The sequence below is a fragment of the Bidens hawaiensis genome, unplaced genomic scaffold, assembly GCF_021521415.1.
Source record: "Bidens hawaiensis isolate Kalapana, Puna unplaced genomic scaffold, B.hawaiensis_p1.1 tig00009513_1, whole genome shotgun sequence".
Lineage (NCBI taxonomy): Eukaryota > Viridiplantae > Streptophyta > Magnoliopsida > Asterales > Asteraceae > Bidens > Bidens hawaiensis.
Genome location: NW_027491706.1, coordinates 630,357 through 646,988, shown reverse-complemented (window position 1 = coordinate 646,988; position 16,632 = coordinate 630,357). Strand labels below are relative to the sequence as shown.

The following is a 16,632-nucleotide window of genomic DNA, read 5'->3' as shown; positions in this document are numbered from 1 at the left end:
AAAGAAAATAATAGAATTAATAAGAATTCGTTGTTTTTATTAATAAGTGTGGATCTGAGAAATAAAAGTTTTAAAAATGGGTCAGTTTTAGGATTTGAAAATTAACGAATGTTACAATAACTATAAGAAAATTAGGGATATATGTGAGAACTTGTAAAACTATGGCTTTTCTATAAGAAATTATGAGAAAATTCAATGGTATGGTATTATGAGTTGTATTCTATGTTTTAAGGGTTGTAAGACTCTTAAATTTTAGGTCAAATGACCATTTTGTTCTTCCAATATGTATTATAATATACTCCGTGTTATATATACTTTTATTTTATAATCTCTTTTTGAATTTGAGGCCGAAAGTTTTAGGCCATAACCAATAGATTAGTTTTTTGCTAATGTGGGCCGCTATGGGCTTTTATAACTAAATGTGGATTAGGGTAATGTGGACTTTCTATATAAACTAATGATACTCCGTTTCCATTGCGATCATATAATCGCCGCACCTTTGCGGCACTCACCCTTCTAGATCTCGCTCCCAAAGACGACATCTCTTATTCACCGGAAAATGTAAGCGTTTTTAATTTGTATTACCTAATCTAATTTATCTCAAAATCATTCTTTACGCGTTTCAAAAATCATTCAAAAGCATCGATCAAGAATTTTTAGTTTTAGTATTTTTGTGGATATGTATCCACAAACGTTTTTGGTGTTAATGTAACATATTCAATTATATTTGAAAAATGAAGTAAATTAATATCGGATATACATTTTCTTGAATATTTTGGGAATTTGTTTCACTACATGCATGTTATGACATAGATCACAAACAAAAGAAAAATGATTTGTATATCCTTTTTAGTTCCGTAAATGGTATAAAGTATTGAGGATTTAACGTGTTCTGCTTGTTTTGTTCGTTATAAATGTTAGGGTTGATACTACCCATCTCACATTGCCCATAGATTTGGCTAATCTATTAGGAGATTACAACATGTTGATTGCTCATAGTGTCTCAATGGATATCAAGGTAAACTCTTAAGTAACTTAAATTACTTCCAATGGCAAATACAAAACTGTGCGATGAACGAATTTTGGAATCGCTAAACAAAACAACAACAAAATATTTATTTCTAAAGGCATGTTAAAATAAAACTTAAAACTAAAAATTGAAATCTGGTTTTTACGGGAAAAATGTATAAAATCAAAAAGTGAATTTAAAACAAAACTTGTGGTGGTTTAATTTCTTTGAAAAATGAGGGCTTTAAGTCAAAGGTAAAATCCACTTTTATATAACCATAAGCACGTAAGAATCCTGAAAAAAAAGTCAAAGTCAAAATGTATATCATGTGCATTCACTTTTGTTGGATTCAGGTCTTAAACAAATGATGATTATTTTAATTACAATTCATTTAAGTTAAAAACATTTATTTTTATTAAGAATTGTTTAATTGACTAAAGATGCTGCAAAATGTGAAACTAATAGTCTTAGTGCAATATGTATATCAAGTGGTACATTTGCTAAACTAGATTTTGTACAACATGTACCACCTTCTATGTTGGCATGTTGTAGTTTGCAAAGACAAGGGAGTTCTTTGCACGATCCAACCCTAAAATGTATGATATCTTTCTAAATATCTTTTTTCCTTCATCAAGCTGTAAATTTATAAGTGATATGTTGATAACCACTTAATAATTATTTTTAATCATAGCCGAGCACAGTTGCAGGAACGACATGTTATCAAATAACATGTTATCAATTTAACATAAATTACTATATTTATAAGGAAAATATCCATGTCAGACAAAATGTTACTTCTACAATCATTAAATACACATACAACTTTTGTTTATTCACTTTATATTTGCATATCATCATAATGTTTTTGACTGTAAAAAATACCATTTGAGAAAATTAAGTATATGCAAAAACAAACACCTAAGAAAAAGGTTGCTTCTAATAAAAAAATATAAAAAGTGGGTCATGTTTTACACATCTAGGCATTTATTATTATATGAGAATGTAAAGTAGGTATGTAAAATTTGATTATTATTGTGATTTTCTCTTATCTTACTTTTGTTTTAAATTGTGCTAAAGAAAATAAAAGGCACAATACAATTTACAAAAGGCTCATAGATGACCGGGAAGTGTGTTGATGGGAACAAGTGTCCGAAAATTGCAGCTTTGAAAGAAATAAGAAACCTGGTGAGGAAAATCATGAAATCAGCCTCACCTTTGATAGCCTAGATTTTGCACCATGATCTGTTGGGTGAAATAAAAGTTTTATGATAATCATCTTCTTTGTTGTTTCCTTCATCTTTTAGTACAACAATTCCATTTTGTTTAGATAGCCTGGATTCTGCACCATGATCTGTTGGGTGAAATAAAAGTTTTATTATAATCAGTTTCTTTGTTGCTTCCTTCATGTTTGAGTACGATAATTTTAACTATTTGACTTTTATTAAGAAAAAACAGCGAAAAGCTAGATGTAATTACAAGCCAATATGAACTACTTGATTAGGTATTACAATGTCTATCATGTTTGTAATTGTTGTCAATCCCTACACAACTATAATATCTTCCTACATTTTTTCAAAGTTTTCCATGCATATTCAAAGTTTTCCTATACATCTAATTTTCTCATGCACATATTGATTTTTGAAACACCATGAACCTAAGGAGTCTCAAAAGTTGGGTTTAAACAAGCATTACGAAAGTTGGGTTTAAACAAGCATTACAGTTTTTAAACTTCGAATTATACTTAAAGCAGCGGAATATTACATAACTTTCTCAAACTTGTTTGAAATTTAACATAACATAATAACTATTGGATGCCGGTCTTCAAGCTTGGATAACCTGTTCGTGCACCAGTCATTCCTTATTCAATCTTTTCTCGTACCTTTGCTTACAAAAGATAGCCTTACCTTGAGTGAGGTCTAGCTTTATAATACATAACACTCATTATAAAGATAATAATAATAATAATAATAATAATAATAATAATAATAATAATAATAATAATAATGTACATACCGAAGCATAGCATAACCTTCCTTTACCATGTCTAAATCAAATCAATATCTAATTGTCAATCATACACGCCTTCTTGACTGTGATATGACCGAGGTCACTCACATATGAAATTTCAATTACCGACACTCGCCACAAAGGCGTTGCTATGCTCATACAAGAGCCTGAACTGTGCCCATACAAGGGGCCTAGACTAACTCATAGACTGATTGCTTTTACACAAAACATTTCCTTTATGATTACACATGACACGCATACGTATGCAAACCAGCCCCAAAACATTCAAGGAGAAGGGGTCTAGAACTCACATGACATGTCCTTGACTGGTTAAACTTCTCACGTCTTGAACAACTAAACTACTATACAATATTCACATGACAAAACTATCAATACCACGAACTAAAGAAAACACTTAAGCATGACTAGTTCACACTCACATACATAGCTGGTTCGCACTCGCAAAAATGACGGGTTCTCACTCACATACATGACTGGTTCACACTCGCACACCTAGGTATGCGAGCCTTACTATATGCGAACCACTATACTTTGCGAGACGAGCTTACTGTTTTAGGCGAACAAGACCCTAAGTCTGATTTTTATCAAGATTGTTGCCTACCATTAGCCACTCTGCATTAGATTTGACTATCTATCATCATCATTATATCATTAGTCACTCATCAACCCATGTCAGGAAAATTTTCTAATTTCTCATAAACCTTTAACCTTTTAGAAGCATAAAGCACAAACATGTATTCAAAGATCTAGAAAATCAGTAAAGTTTTCATTCACATTTTCCTTATGTTCATAAAGTCTAGAAAGTCTTAAAGAGAAGGCCTCCATGGGTGGCAAAAAACGGAGCAAACACAAGCGATTCAACAGCCATGAGCTTGATGAGTATGTTCAAAGACGGGCCAGATGTGTCCTTTAGTGGGTCCCCAACGGTGTCACCAATCACGGCTGCCTTGTGTGGGTCGGATCCTTTTGGACCAAGTGTCCTTGCATGCTCAGAAGCACCAGCCTGAAGGTGTAAAGATTTGAACCATAATGGTTAGATTAATAAATAACACGTCCAAAGTAAGGCTGCTTAACAAGTCAAGGCCACTTCAGCTCGAGCTTGGGCTTGGGCTTGGGCTTGGGCTTGGGCTTGGGCTCAAGTTAAACAAGCCAGCTCGGTTCGAAAACTCTTAACGAGCTGAAATTTTAGCTCGAGCCAGCTCATTTAATTTTGAAAATACTGTATTTCTTGCACATATAATATATTTAACAACAAAAAAGGCTCATGGATTTTTGCCTATAAAACTTGGCTTTTGAGCGAGCCAAACGAGTGAGTCAACAAACCGATATAACCAAACTGTAACCGGAATAATCAACGTAACTGAACTGAAATAACTGAAACCAATACAAAACCGATGGTTTGGTTTTAAGTTTCAGTTTTGCTAGCAACTAAAAACCGAAAAAATATATAAATAAATAAATAAACCTGTTTTAAGTAATTAATAAGAAATTAATAGATAGTGTGGCACATAAATATTAGGTTTAAATGTATAATAATCAATTCATTAATTAAAAAAACTTTCACTCCCAATTTCACTATTTTGGGCCATTTATCTGGCATGAAAATTTAAGCCCAAATGGTAAAATCGAGAAAACCGAACAGAACTCATTGTGTAAATCAAACACAGAAACCAAACATTTCAAAAACGCAAAAACCGAATTTTTAGTTTTGTTCGCTTTGAGCCAAAAACCCACCCATGCATATATACCCCTAACCCCTGCTCGTTTATTTACAAGCTGCGATCGGACTCAAAGTTAAACGAGCCAGCTTGGCTCAGATAATTATACCTCGATATATTTCTTCGCGTTGTCCCACGCACCACCAGTGTTCGAAGCAGAAATAGCAATCTGCATTATACAAAGCTCAATCATTTAACACAAAAAAGATTTAAACATTTTAAAACCACCTGTACACCCGACACCAGAGACCCCGCAAGAACACCCGAAAGCGTCTCGACGCCAAAGAAAATCCCAACAATAAGTGGAGTGAGCATAACAAGCGCGCCAGGCGGGATCATCTCTTTAATGGATGCATCTGTTGAGATCTTGACACATGTCGCATAATCAGGCTTTGCGGTCCCCTCCATGAGGCCCGGGATGCTGTTGAGTTGTCTTCTAACTTCTTCAACCATTTTAAGAGCGGCTTTCCCGACACTCTTCATTGTCATGGCTGAGAACCAGTACGGAAGCATGGCCCCCACGATTAGCCCGATGAAGACTTTTGGGGTTAGTACGTCTACGGTTGTGATTTCGGCCCGGCTCACGAATGCACCGAATAGAGCGAGGGAGACCAAGGCTGCGGACCCGATAGCAAAACCCTGAAAATAGGAGCGGAAAAGACTCGGTTTAGAGATGGGAATTTTGACCCATTTGGTTATGAACAGGTTGATTTATGTCGTTTTTGTTTCTAACAGGTCAAATTGTCTGAAAACTGTCTACACATAAATCCTCATACATCAGGTAAAATAAACAAAAAATTAACTTGAAAGGAAACGAGTCAAATAAGTCAACCAGCCCAAAAACCTCCCAAGCATAAATCATTTCAATATTAAAGATCTTATAGATTAATTACTGAAATAATATAATTTGTAATCATATTTGAGAAACTAATTATATATTTAAAAAACAAAAACTTTGGACAAAAAGTGTTTCTGGAGTTGGAAATTTTAAATTCTGTATTTGGAACAGTTTGATTCTACTTCTAAGGGGTCACGAGGAAACTTCAAAATTTCAGCTTAAAAAGAACGAGTCAAATGAGTCAAAATCAAAAGTCAACCAATAATATTTTTTTTCTGCATAAAACCTCCTAACTAAAGCTTATTCAATAAGTTAGGCTATAACTAAAATAATATTAGCATTGTGGTCTTAATAAACACACTAACATTAGCCAACCAGACCCACCCATTTGACCAATGTTATGTTCTACTTCGAACAGGCAACTAGAAAAATCCAAATTCAGCTTAAAAAGAAATAAGTCAAACTGGTAAAATCAAAAGTCAACCAAAGTTAACTTTTAATGCATAAAACCTCTTAAATCATATTATTCAACAACCTAAACTACTGTTAGAATATTACTAACATTATGATCGTATTTGGCGAATGTACCTTTCCGATAGCAGCAGTCGTGTTTCCAGCAGCATCAAGAGCATCGGTTCTCTCACGAATCCGGTGGCTCATCCCCGCCATCTCAGCAATGCCGCCAGCATTGTCACTAATGGGCCCGTATGCATCAATGGCCAGCCCAGTAGCAATGGTGCTCAGCATCCCGAGGGCGGCTACAGCAATGCCATACATTGCAGCAAAGCTAAAACTCACAAAAATACTTATTGCTATTGGAAATATAGGAATAATAACTGATTTATATCCCAATGCAAGACCGAAAATGACATTTGTAGCAGCTCCGGTTCGGCATGAATCAGCAACATCTTGAACAGGGCTAAAAGATATAACAAAAAATTTTAAAAAGTTACAAAATAAATTAAAAAGAATATTAAAGTTAAAAAAGAGTATAAATAAAGTTAATTAAGCACATGGTCCCTGTGGTTTGGGAAAAGTAACAGGTTTGGTCTTTCGGATACTAACTTTGAAAAGTTGCACATTTGGGATCCGTGGTTTTAATTTTGTAACAAGTTTAGGCATTAACACTAACATTTGTTAATTTTTCTGTTAAGTCTAGAAGACATGATCAAAATACCCTTTAACATTAATACACAAGAAAACAAATTTTTAAATTCACATAAATTTCGTGTGTTGAATATTTTTTTTTGTTTATTTTATTTATTTATTTATTCTTTTTGTTTTTTTAACATTCTAGACTTTTTTTGTTAAGTTTAGATAAAATGACCAAAATACCTATGAACATTAATACACAAAAGAAAAACAAAAAAAAACACGTAAATTTCTTTTGGTGAAAGATACTGAGTTTTTAGTTCTTTTGTTTTCTAATGTTCCAAGACATTTTCTTTAAGTCTAGAAAAAATGACCAAAATACCCTTGAACATTAATAAACCAAAAAAAAATGAAAAAACACATAAATTTTGGTGGGAAAGAAAATAATGTGCTTTTTCTAATTTTTTTTGTGTTTGATGTTCAACGGTATTTTAGCCATTTTATCCAACTTAACAAAAAAGTCAACAAAATTTAGTGTTAATACTGAAACTCGGTACAAAAATTAAAACTACTACCCTAAACATGCAACTTAAAGTTAGTACCCAAACCACACGGACCATTTGTGTAGTTAACTCGTATATCATACCTGTAAGCGTTGCTAGTGTAGTACTCGGTTACAAATCCTATTATAAGGCCAGACCATAAACCAACAGCAACACATAAGAACAACTGCCTGCAAAGTCAACTCAGTGAGTTTACAACTGTGGATAAAAGTCAACCATGCCAGTTGGCGGGTTGAATTGTGGAACCCGAACACGAACAATATTTTATTCGTATAAAAAAATCGAAACGTATCCATAGCCGGAAAAACCGAACCAAGTTGTGAACTCGGTTTTTTATTCGACTTGGTTTTACAAATTTTGCATATTTGGGTAACCGAACCAAATTCAATCGAATAAATCAAATAAGAACCGGATCGGTTCAGTTTTCGATTAGGGCCAAACAAAATTTAAAACCGAATAAACGATATCCGAAGCGATGAACATGCCTACTAACCCGAACATAAATATAAATTCGGGTCAATCAACCCGAACACGACTAGTTTAACCCGAATCTGAACATTTCAACCAAACCCAAGGTAAATTACTCCAAAATTTTTCATATTAATAAATGATAATTTCATTTATATCAAAGATATTATCAAATTAATTGATTTATTACCAAAGTTTTTATTTTTATTTAACCCAAAAATGTTTGCAAAGACTTTGAAGAGTCCAGAAATAATATAAAAAAATAAATAAAATATTTCGGTAATAAATTAATTCTTTTATATGATAAACCAAAATATTATTGAAATCATTTATAAATATACAAAGTTTCAAAAATCAAATTTCAAACCTAAACAGGTTAACAATCAACCCGAACTCAACCCGTTTTTAAAAAGTCAACCCAAACATAACAGTCAAACACAACCCTTTTGTTAAACAGGTCAACCCAAACACAGCCCGTTTACTGAACAAGCCAACCCGAACACAACTAGCTTTTTATAACAAGCCAACCTAAACATGACCCGTTTATTAAATAGGTCAACCCAAACACACCTCGTTTTTAGAGAGATTACAAGCTTACCAGTTCTTAACTTCTTTCTGAACTCCAAAATTGAAGATAGTGAAAGAATAAGGAACCGCAATCCAACTAACGAGTGCGATACCAATCGTCATCAAAGCAGTCGAAATGATAAGTTGGTTTTTCAACGCTGGCTCGATTTCCTTAACGGTTTTGACTTCAGAAATATCAGTGGCATACAATGTAGTTAACAAACAAACAAGTATGCCAACTGAACTAATCAGCAGAGGATACATCATTGAAGTGAAGTCATGGTTGTTTCCAAATGAAGAAATGGAAGCCACAACGAGTGCTGCGCATGATGACTCAGCATATGATCCGAAGAGATCGGATCCCATGCCCGCAATGTCCCCGACATTGTCAGCAATAACCTGCAGTACATCAGATATCACTAGGGGTGGCAAATGTGACTTATGAGTTGAATGGGTTGTAATAAAATGTATATAATGGGTCTGAATGGATCAAACTAAAAAAAGAAAAGGATTGAAATGGGTCAAAACGGGTTGACATTTCTTGAGTTTTTTTTTTTAATTATTATGGAACGAGAAAAACGGAGGAAACATTTTAGTTATTTTACTTTTTTAGTTTTTGATTTATATTTCGAGTTATGATTTTTTAATTATTTTTTTTGAATATTTTAGTGAGGGGTTTTTGAAATCTCAACCCATTTTGACCCATTCAAAAACCCCTCATTAAAAAATTTAAAAAAATAATTAAAAAATAATAACTCGAAATATAAATAAAAACTAAAGAAGTAAAAAAACTAAAAAAGTAAAAAAACTAAAAAGTTTCCTCCATTTTTTTCGTTCCATAAAAAAAATCTCAAGAAATGTCAACCCGTTTTGACCCGTTTTAATCATTTTTTTTAGCTTGACCCATGCTGACCTATTATATACATTTTATTACAACCTATTCAACCCATGGGTCACATTTGCCACCCCTAGATATCACCTATGTAAAAACTTTTGGCTCGTTTGCTTTGAACAGGTTGATTTGGGTTGTTTTTTCCATCTCTAATGGGTCGATGGAAAATGACGAAAAAGGATACGGGTCAAATGGGTCAAACAACTCATAAGTCGCCCAAATTGTATTCTTAATGTATAAAACATCTCGTTAAAACAAAGTATTATTCAAATAATAATAACTTCTCTAATTAAATCGTTAAACATAGGGGTGTAAACGAGCCGATCCTAGCCAAGCTAGAGCTCGACTAGGCTCGAGCCCAGGTTGTTTAACTTACTGGACCTCGAGCTCAGCTCATTTCAAGCTCTATTTCTAAAGCTTGGCTCGTTTAACTTACCAATGCTCATTGCTCAAGCCCGAGATCGCCTCGTTTCAAGCTCTATTTCTAAAGCCCAAGCTTGGCTCATCGGTAGTTTCTCAAGATTGAGCTCGGCTTGGTAGCTTTATGGCTCGTTTATTAGTTATAAATTTATATATATTTACAGTTACTTTTGGTATGTATTTTGATTATAACTTTTATACATAACATAATATATATTATTTATCATAATTTTATACATAACAGTTGGTATATAAAATTATATTTAAAACATTGAATATTAAATAAGAACTATAAATAATAGCTTTGCTTAGGCTCGCAAGCCAGCTCAAGCTCGATAACTGAAGCTCAGCCTTGTTAATTTAAAAAAGCTTATTTTTATGCTCGAGCTCGTTTAAGCACGACCCGATTCAAGTTCTTAATGCGCCAATCTCAAATATATGTGAAAAATGAAAAATTTACCGCAGGATTTCGAGGATCATCTTCCGGGATGTTCCTTTCAACCTTCCCTACAAGATCAGCACCAACATCAGCAGCTTTAGTATAAATCCCACCACCAACTCTCCCGAACAAAGCCATCGAAGAACCACCGAGCCCATAACCAGTAATAGCTTCAAACAGTCCTTCCCAATCATCCCCATAATAAACCTTAAAAACGTTAACAGTCACATACAACACCAGCAGCCCATTTGCAGCCAACAAGAAGCCCATAACCGCACCAGACCGAAATGCAACAATAAACGCCTTTCCAACCCCTTTTCGTGCCTCGAGTGTGGTTCTGGCATTTGCATATGTGGCAATCTTCATTCCAAGGAAGCCAGAAACTACGGACGTTATGGCACCGAGGATGAATGAAACAGTGCTGAATATGGCTGTGAAAAGAGCCGGTTTGCATTGTTTGGTCGGGTCGTATGTGCATTGTTGGTAACTCGTGCTGAATCCGTTAATGGATCCCAAAAACACGAAGATTAGGACCGCGAATGCGATCATGAAAATGCCAACATATTGGTATTCTGTAAATAAGAAAGATGTTGCTCCTGCAATATGAAGAATATATAAAATTAGAAAATAAAAAAAAATCAGTTCCTGTCAATTTATTCAAGAATATGTTCTACTATTGCAGAGTTCCCATTAACATCAAACTTTATGATAAAAACTTCATAAAATAATTGTTCAGGCATTGAAAACATAAACTTCATGTCGAAAATATAATAACATTAATAATTACGGTGACAAGAAAATTATTTTAGCAGCAGATGAAAGAGCAAATAAAAAAAATAAAAAAAAAAGATAGCAGTAACCCTCTTTAGACCCTACCAGTATAATTCCTCTTATTACAATCAAACTTAATGATTAAAAAATAAATAAAAATTATATGTTGAAATTTTGCAAATTCAAGTATACAAATTCAATCTAAATTAATAACCACCACAATATTAATAATAATAATAATAATAATAATAATAATAATAATAATAATAATAATAATAATTACAGAATTAAGGAAGAAAACAAAAACTTCATGTCAAACAAACTTGATTAATATGCAAATTAATTAATAATCATCGAACTTATTAAGAAAAATAAAAAATTATATGTTCAAATATTACAAAATTCAAGTATACAAATAAAATCTAAATTAATAAGCGCCACTAATACTAACAAAAAAAAATGATAATAATTACAGAATTAAGGAAGAAAACATAAACTTCATGTCAAACCAACTTGATAAATATACACATTAATAGGGGTGCAAAGCTTGGGCTACTCGAGATAGAATTCATAAAATTCTCGAAACGAGCCGAGCTAGTTTGTGCTCGAGCCAAGCCCGATTCTCATTTCTATGTATCTTCCACAATCGAGCTCAAATCGAGCTTTGGCTCGTTTAAGATACTGCACGAGCCTGAGCCAAGCTTAGTCTCGTTTATGTTTTTTCTCAAAATACATAAAAATAAATAAATAGTTATATAAATTAATTAGTAAATAATAAATGAACCAAGCCCAAACTCACAAGTTGAGCTCAAGTTTTAGAAAAATAGCTAGAAACAAGCAGGGCTCAAGCCGAGCTTTGGCTCGTTTAAGGTACTACACGAACTTGAGCCAAGCTTAGGATCGTTCAGTCTTTTTTTCTCAAAATACATAAAAATAATTAAAATCGTATATAAATTAATTAGTAAATAGTAAATAATAAATGAACTCACTCCTACAAATTAATGTCATAAAAAGTATAATATCATTAACTAATTATTAATTTCAACAGCAATCCACATCATTCAATTCATGGATACAGTTCTAGATTTATCAACGGAGAGGTTAACTTTGGAGACGAGAAGCCATTGGATGAGAGAGAAGAATATTCCAACCAGTGTGCATGCCGGGATGACGATCTCGGTGGCGAGATCAGGGAGGATTGTAGACGTCCCCATGCGGACGTAAAAGGTGATGAAGAGTGAGTGAGAGAGGGGTTTTGAATTGGTATGGGTGGAGGTGGAAAGGTTTTTTCAGGTGGTGTGAGATATATAGAGACAAGTGTGTGTTGTGTGGAGAGGTAGAGAGAGAAAGAGGGTAGTTTGGTAATGATGAGAGAGAGGGTTTTCATGGTTTTTATTATATTTATTTATTTAAGGATGCGGAACACCGTCGCGGGGCGTTGTTGGTGGGCGCGCAAAGGGTAGAGGGCCGCATAGAAGAGGTGGGGGTGGGCCCTCCCTTTTTCCATCTCTCTCTCTTTCTCACACACACACACATATATATATATATGTGTGTGTAGGGGATGGATTATGCGAGAAGTCAAGTTACAGCAAGAAGTGCAAGAAATCAATCTGGACTATTGATTATGTGTAATCAATGGATTAGAAAAGTTATGGCAAACTTGTAATTATTAAAATATTAATCTACCAATATTTTAATTAAAAAGTGTAGTTTGGTATTTGCTTTCTAGACTTTTCAAAGTGAAACTTAAGTAATTAATAGCATTTATTTGTTATCATTACTAACTAATAGAAAGTTACCTATGAATTTTTTAATTGTTATTTTCTAATTGATGTTATTAATCAAACTAATGCTAAACAAATATAATTTTAATCAAATACTATAATATCTTCAATCATATTTCTTCAAATGCGTTAACCATTATATAATGCCTACACAAATTTAATTATGTATTGCATACACATGCATATTCATGTATAATGTAGGTGGAATCACGAATGTGTATGTGAAAATTTTAAAATTGTAAGCTGTTAACATATTATTTATTATATTTAGTTTAATGTGAAAAATAAAAAAAAATAATTTATTTTGTCCCGTGTAAGGTTTATATATGTACTATTTAGGTATGTGAAAATTTTACAAGTACATGTTATTATCATTATACATTATTTATTATATATAGTTTAATGCAATAAAAAAGAAGTTTATTTTGTATTGTGTAGGTTCGTATATGTACGGTGTATATGGTATTTCAAATTGTGTATGTGTATTTTTTATTGTGTGTAGGTTCATACATGTACTATGTATCTAGTATATTTCGAATTATGTATGTGTAATTTTTATCGTACGTATGTTCATTTATGTACTATGTAGGTTCATCTATTATTATGTATGCTCATATATTAATAGGTGGTATTTTGAATTGTATATGTGTAATTTTTATCGTGTGTAGGTTCATTTATGTACCGTGTAGGTTCATATATGTACTATATATGTGGTATTTTGAATTTTTTATATGTAAATTTGTTCATGTGTATGCTCATTTATATAGTGTGTAAATATGTTGGTGCTATTGAATTTAAGAACCACTATCTGGATAAAGGTATGAATATCAAAGTATGAGAATAAAAAAATAATATTTATAAACAACAAAATTGAATATGATAAAATAAAAAAACAAGAATTCAATATAGGTTGATTTAACTATATTTTCAAAAATATAAAACAAATTACTTGTAACCTCTTCATACATTATGACCTACCAAATATGAATAAATGTGCATTTTACTATAACACCTTTTTCATTAAATAAATGACAAAATAAACGAAAAAAAGTGATTGGTTGGAGTTATTTCTCGCACTTCTCGCAATAAGAAACACTTCTGAAATGAACCTAATCCTATGTATATATATATGTATATATATATAGGGGGCGCCTAAGGGGCATTAAACCATAGCAGGGCGGGCTTCGAAGCCCCGTTTTTTATGAGGCGATGACGTGACACTATGGAAGGGCTTCAAAACCTCCCACCATAGCAGATAGCCCTATTAATGTAATGGTTTTACATTCACTCCCATATTTTATTAACTTTTCTTTTTTTGTTAATGGTTAATATAGATCATTGGCCCCCGCCCGATCATCTCCGTTTTGGTATTATAAGGAAACCAAACTATAGTTGTGAAAACTTCCTTAACTAAATTTGATCCCTCTGTTTTTCTATTTTATTTTTTTTCTTTTGTCTTAAGTGGGACTGTTATTGGTGTGCGGTGTTACATTATTCGCTGATTATCATTCTATGGAATTATATATCATGTATGATTTGACGAATATAACACATACAACGCGTTTTATGTGTCATTATAACTCGTCGTATGACCCGTTTGACCATTTTCATCTATCAACTATTAGTATTATCGGACGGGTTGTATAAACCCTCATGCATATATGGAGTGAGTGAGTGTGTGGGTGGGGGGGGGGGGATTTTTTAGCAGCAGTTACTCTATCTTTCAATTATTAGGTAGTATTTTGTATGAATGAATGATAGGATGATGGAATGAATTATTGTGAGAGAATTAAAAAATGGGTTTTTAGTTGCTCTGATGGAATGGAATCAGCTATTACATAAAGAATTCCATTCCATCAAACGAACATCTAACTACTATATTAAAGCAATACATAGTTTCTACATGACATTTAACTAACTATTCATATAGTATTCCACATCAACAATTTCCAAAATTATAATTTACACTTAATAAGCTATTTAATTTTAATACTATTACTATTTATATAATTATTAACAAAGTTACAAATATAACTTTAAATGTTGTATTTAATGAGGTTTTATATATTTATGAATTATAAATTTATTTATCATTATTTATATCTTATGAATCCATCAAACAGGGCCGGCCCATGGGTGTGGCGGGGTGGTCGACGGCCACAGGCCCAACACCCCGCTAGGCCTGAATTTTTATTTTTTTTTTGAAAAAAATTATTCGTATTTTTGTTAAAAACAATGTGTATACTTAATCTTTAAACACAATTATATAATGATTAGAGGACGGAATGAATTATATAATAATATGAGGACGGATTTTTTAGCAACGGTTACTCCATCTTTCAAATTATTAGGTACTATTTAGTATGAAAGAATGATATGAGGACGGAATGAATTATTGTGAGAGAATGAAAGAATGGGTGTTTAGTTGCTATGATGGAATAGAATCAACTATTACACAAAGAATTTCATTCCATCAAAATCATTCATTCTCACTATCTACTTTTTTTTTCATATCATATCATTCTTATTTCACCCTACTCTCTAGATAACACCATCTGACAACCAATACCACTGTCACATGACCAGCACCGCCAACACTGTCACTGCCACATGACCAGCACCGCCAACACTGTCGCCACCACCTGACCACCACCGTCGCCATCACCATCGTCGGCACCACTAATACAATAACCACAACCACCTGACCAACGACTTTACCACCACTGCTTGACCACAAACTAATGTTTTGCCATACCATGGAAGCAACATAACAAGAAGTAACACATGGTCCGCTGTTTCACCCAAGGCAAAGCAACAACTACAATTCTCTGCCCCTGTAATAACTTTTCTTTTTATCAAGTTATCATTTGTCGTAAATGTAACATTCGTTAATTTTCAAACCTGTTTTAAGTTTTTGGTTTTGTTTTTATTTATCTATATAATTTTTATAATGTTATTAATTAATCTCAAGTTTTGTTTCATGTATTTATGTGACATTCGTTAATTTGAACTTACTCGTAATTCACTTTTCAATCATGTGATCATTTATGCAATTATATTTTTCACCACCCTTGTAGTATTGCATGTTCATTCATAATCAAAATCATATATTCATTTACATATCCCATGTAATTCACTTGAATTATTATTATTATTATTATTATACTACGTATTGCATGTAAGAAATCCGAATCTTACCACTAAGCCAAGTCAAAATTCTTTTCATATGTATGTTAATTAACTAATAAAAACAATGAATGTTTAATTAATTAAAATTGACTGAAAGAGTTAAAACACTTTGAAAACCCTTTAACCATTGTAATTTTTGTTTTTAATTATATTAAATATGATTAATTTCATAAATTCTATAAAACATCTATATATTCTATTAAAAAAATTGGATTTGGCCTTTTCTTATTGGTTAATCCCTTTTATTTCTATATATATCAAGCCTTGTTAGATTTTCTTCACAATTAAATAATTCAAAAATAAAATTAAAAATTAAATAAATGCCAATAAACCATTTCATAACATTCAAACCCTAATCTCTCACCCCTCTATTATTGTCAACTTCCTTCTTGACTGTTTAATCAAGTAATGTTAAAACAACATCATATTTCAAACCCTTTCTCCCTTCAATTGAACTATTTTTTTGGGTTGTAAACTTATATAAACATTTCGTTATATTTTCTATAGGTAATTGTATATATGCAAAGCTGAAATAGAATTAAACTGAAGACTTTATGTCAATTATTATATTCATGTTTAATTTAATTATTAACTCTTAGAATGAATCAAATTTGGTATTGTATTGCTCAATTTGAATTTGACTGAAATTCATGTAGTGTTTCAACTCGAGGTTCATATAAAAAAATCAGGACTTTATGAGAATTGTTATATTCATTTTAAACTTATTGATTTAACTCATAAATGAGCCAAGTTTATTACTGAATTATTTAATTTGAATTTGAATGAAACTGCAATTGCTAGGTATGAACATGGGATTAACATTGTTAAACTGAGTAAAACTTTGTTGTTTCTCT

General features: G+C 32.3%; 1 protein-coding gene across 1 annotated transcript; it reads right to left on the bottom strand.

The window, feature by feature from the left end:
- Positions 1-3,714: 3,714 nt before the first annotated feature.
- LOC143532625 (pyrophosphate-energized vacuolar membrane proton pump-like) lies at positions 3,715-15,347 on the bottom strand. Its single transcript, XM_077027627.1, has 8 exons — positions 15,173-15,347; positions 10,056-10,630; positions 8,315-8,682; positions 7,332-7,418; positions 6,182-6,512; positions 4,984-5,394; positions 4,865-4,924; positions 3,715-4,040 (listed from the first exon to the last, which is right to left on the bottom strand). The coding sequence occupies exons 1-8, from the start codon at positions 15,345-15,347 to the stop codon at positions 3,834-3,836; spliced, it is 2,214 nt and encodes a 737-aa protein (XP_076883742.1). The 3' UTR covers positions 3,715-3,833.
- Positions 15,348-16,632: the final 1,285 nt, after the last annotated feature.

Bases quoted from the DNA above. Each gene is read 5' to 3' on its own strand.
- LOC143532625 (XM_077027627.1), bottom strand. From the start codon at position 15,347: ATGGTATGGCAAAACATTAGTTTGTGGTCAAGCAGTGGTGGTAAAGTC. The intron at 10,631-15,172 runs GTCATGTGACAG...TTCATATTGCAG, and splicing joins TGACAGTGTTGGCGGTGCTG to GAGCAACATCTTTCTTATTT. The intron at 4,041-4,864 runs GTATAATTATCT...TTACACCTTCAG, and splicing joins ACGCGAAGAAATATATCGAG to GCTGGTGCTTCTGAGCATGC.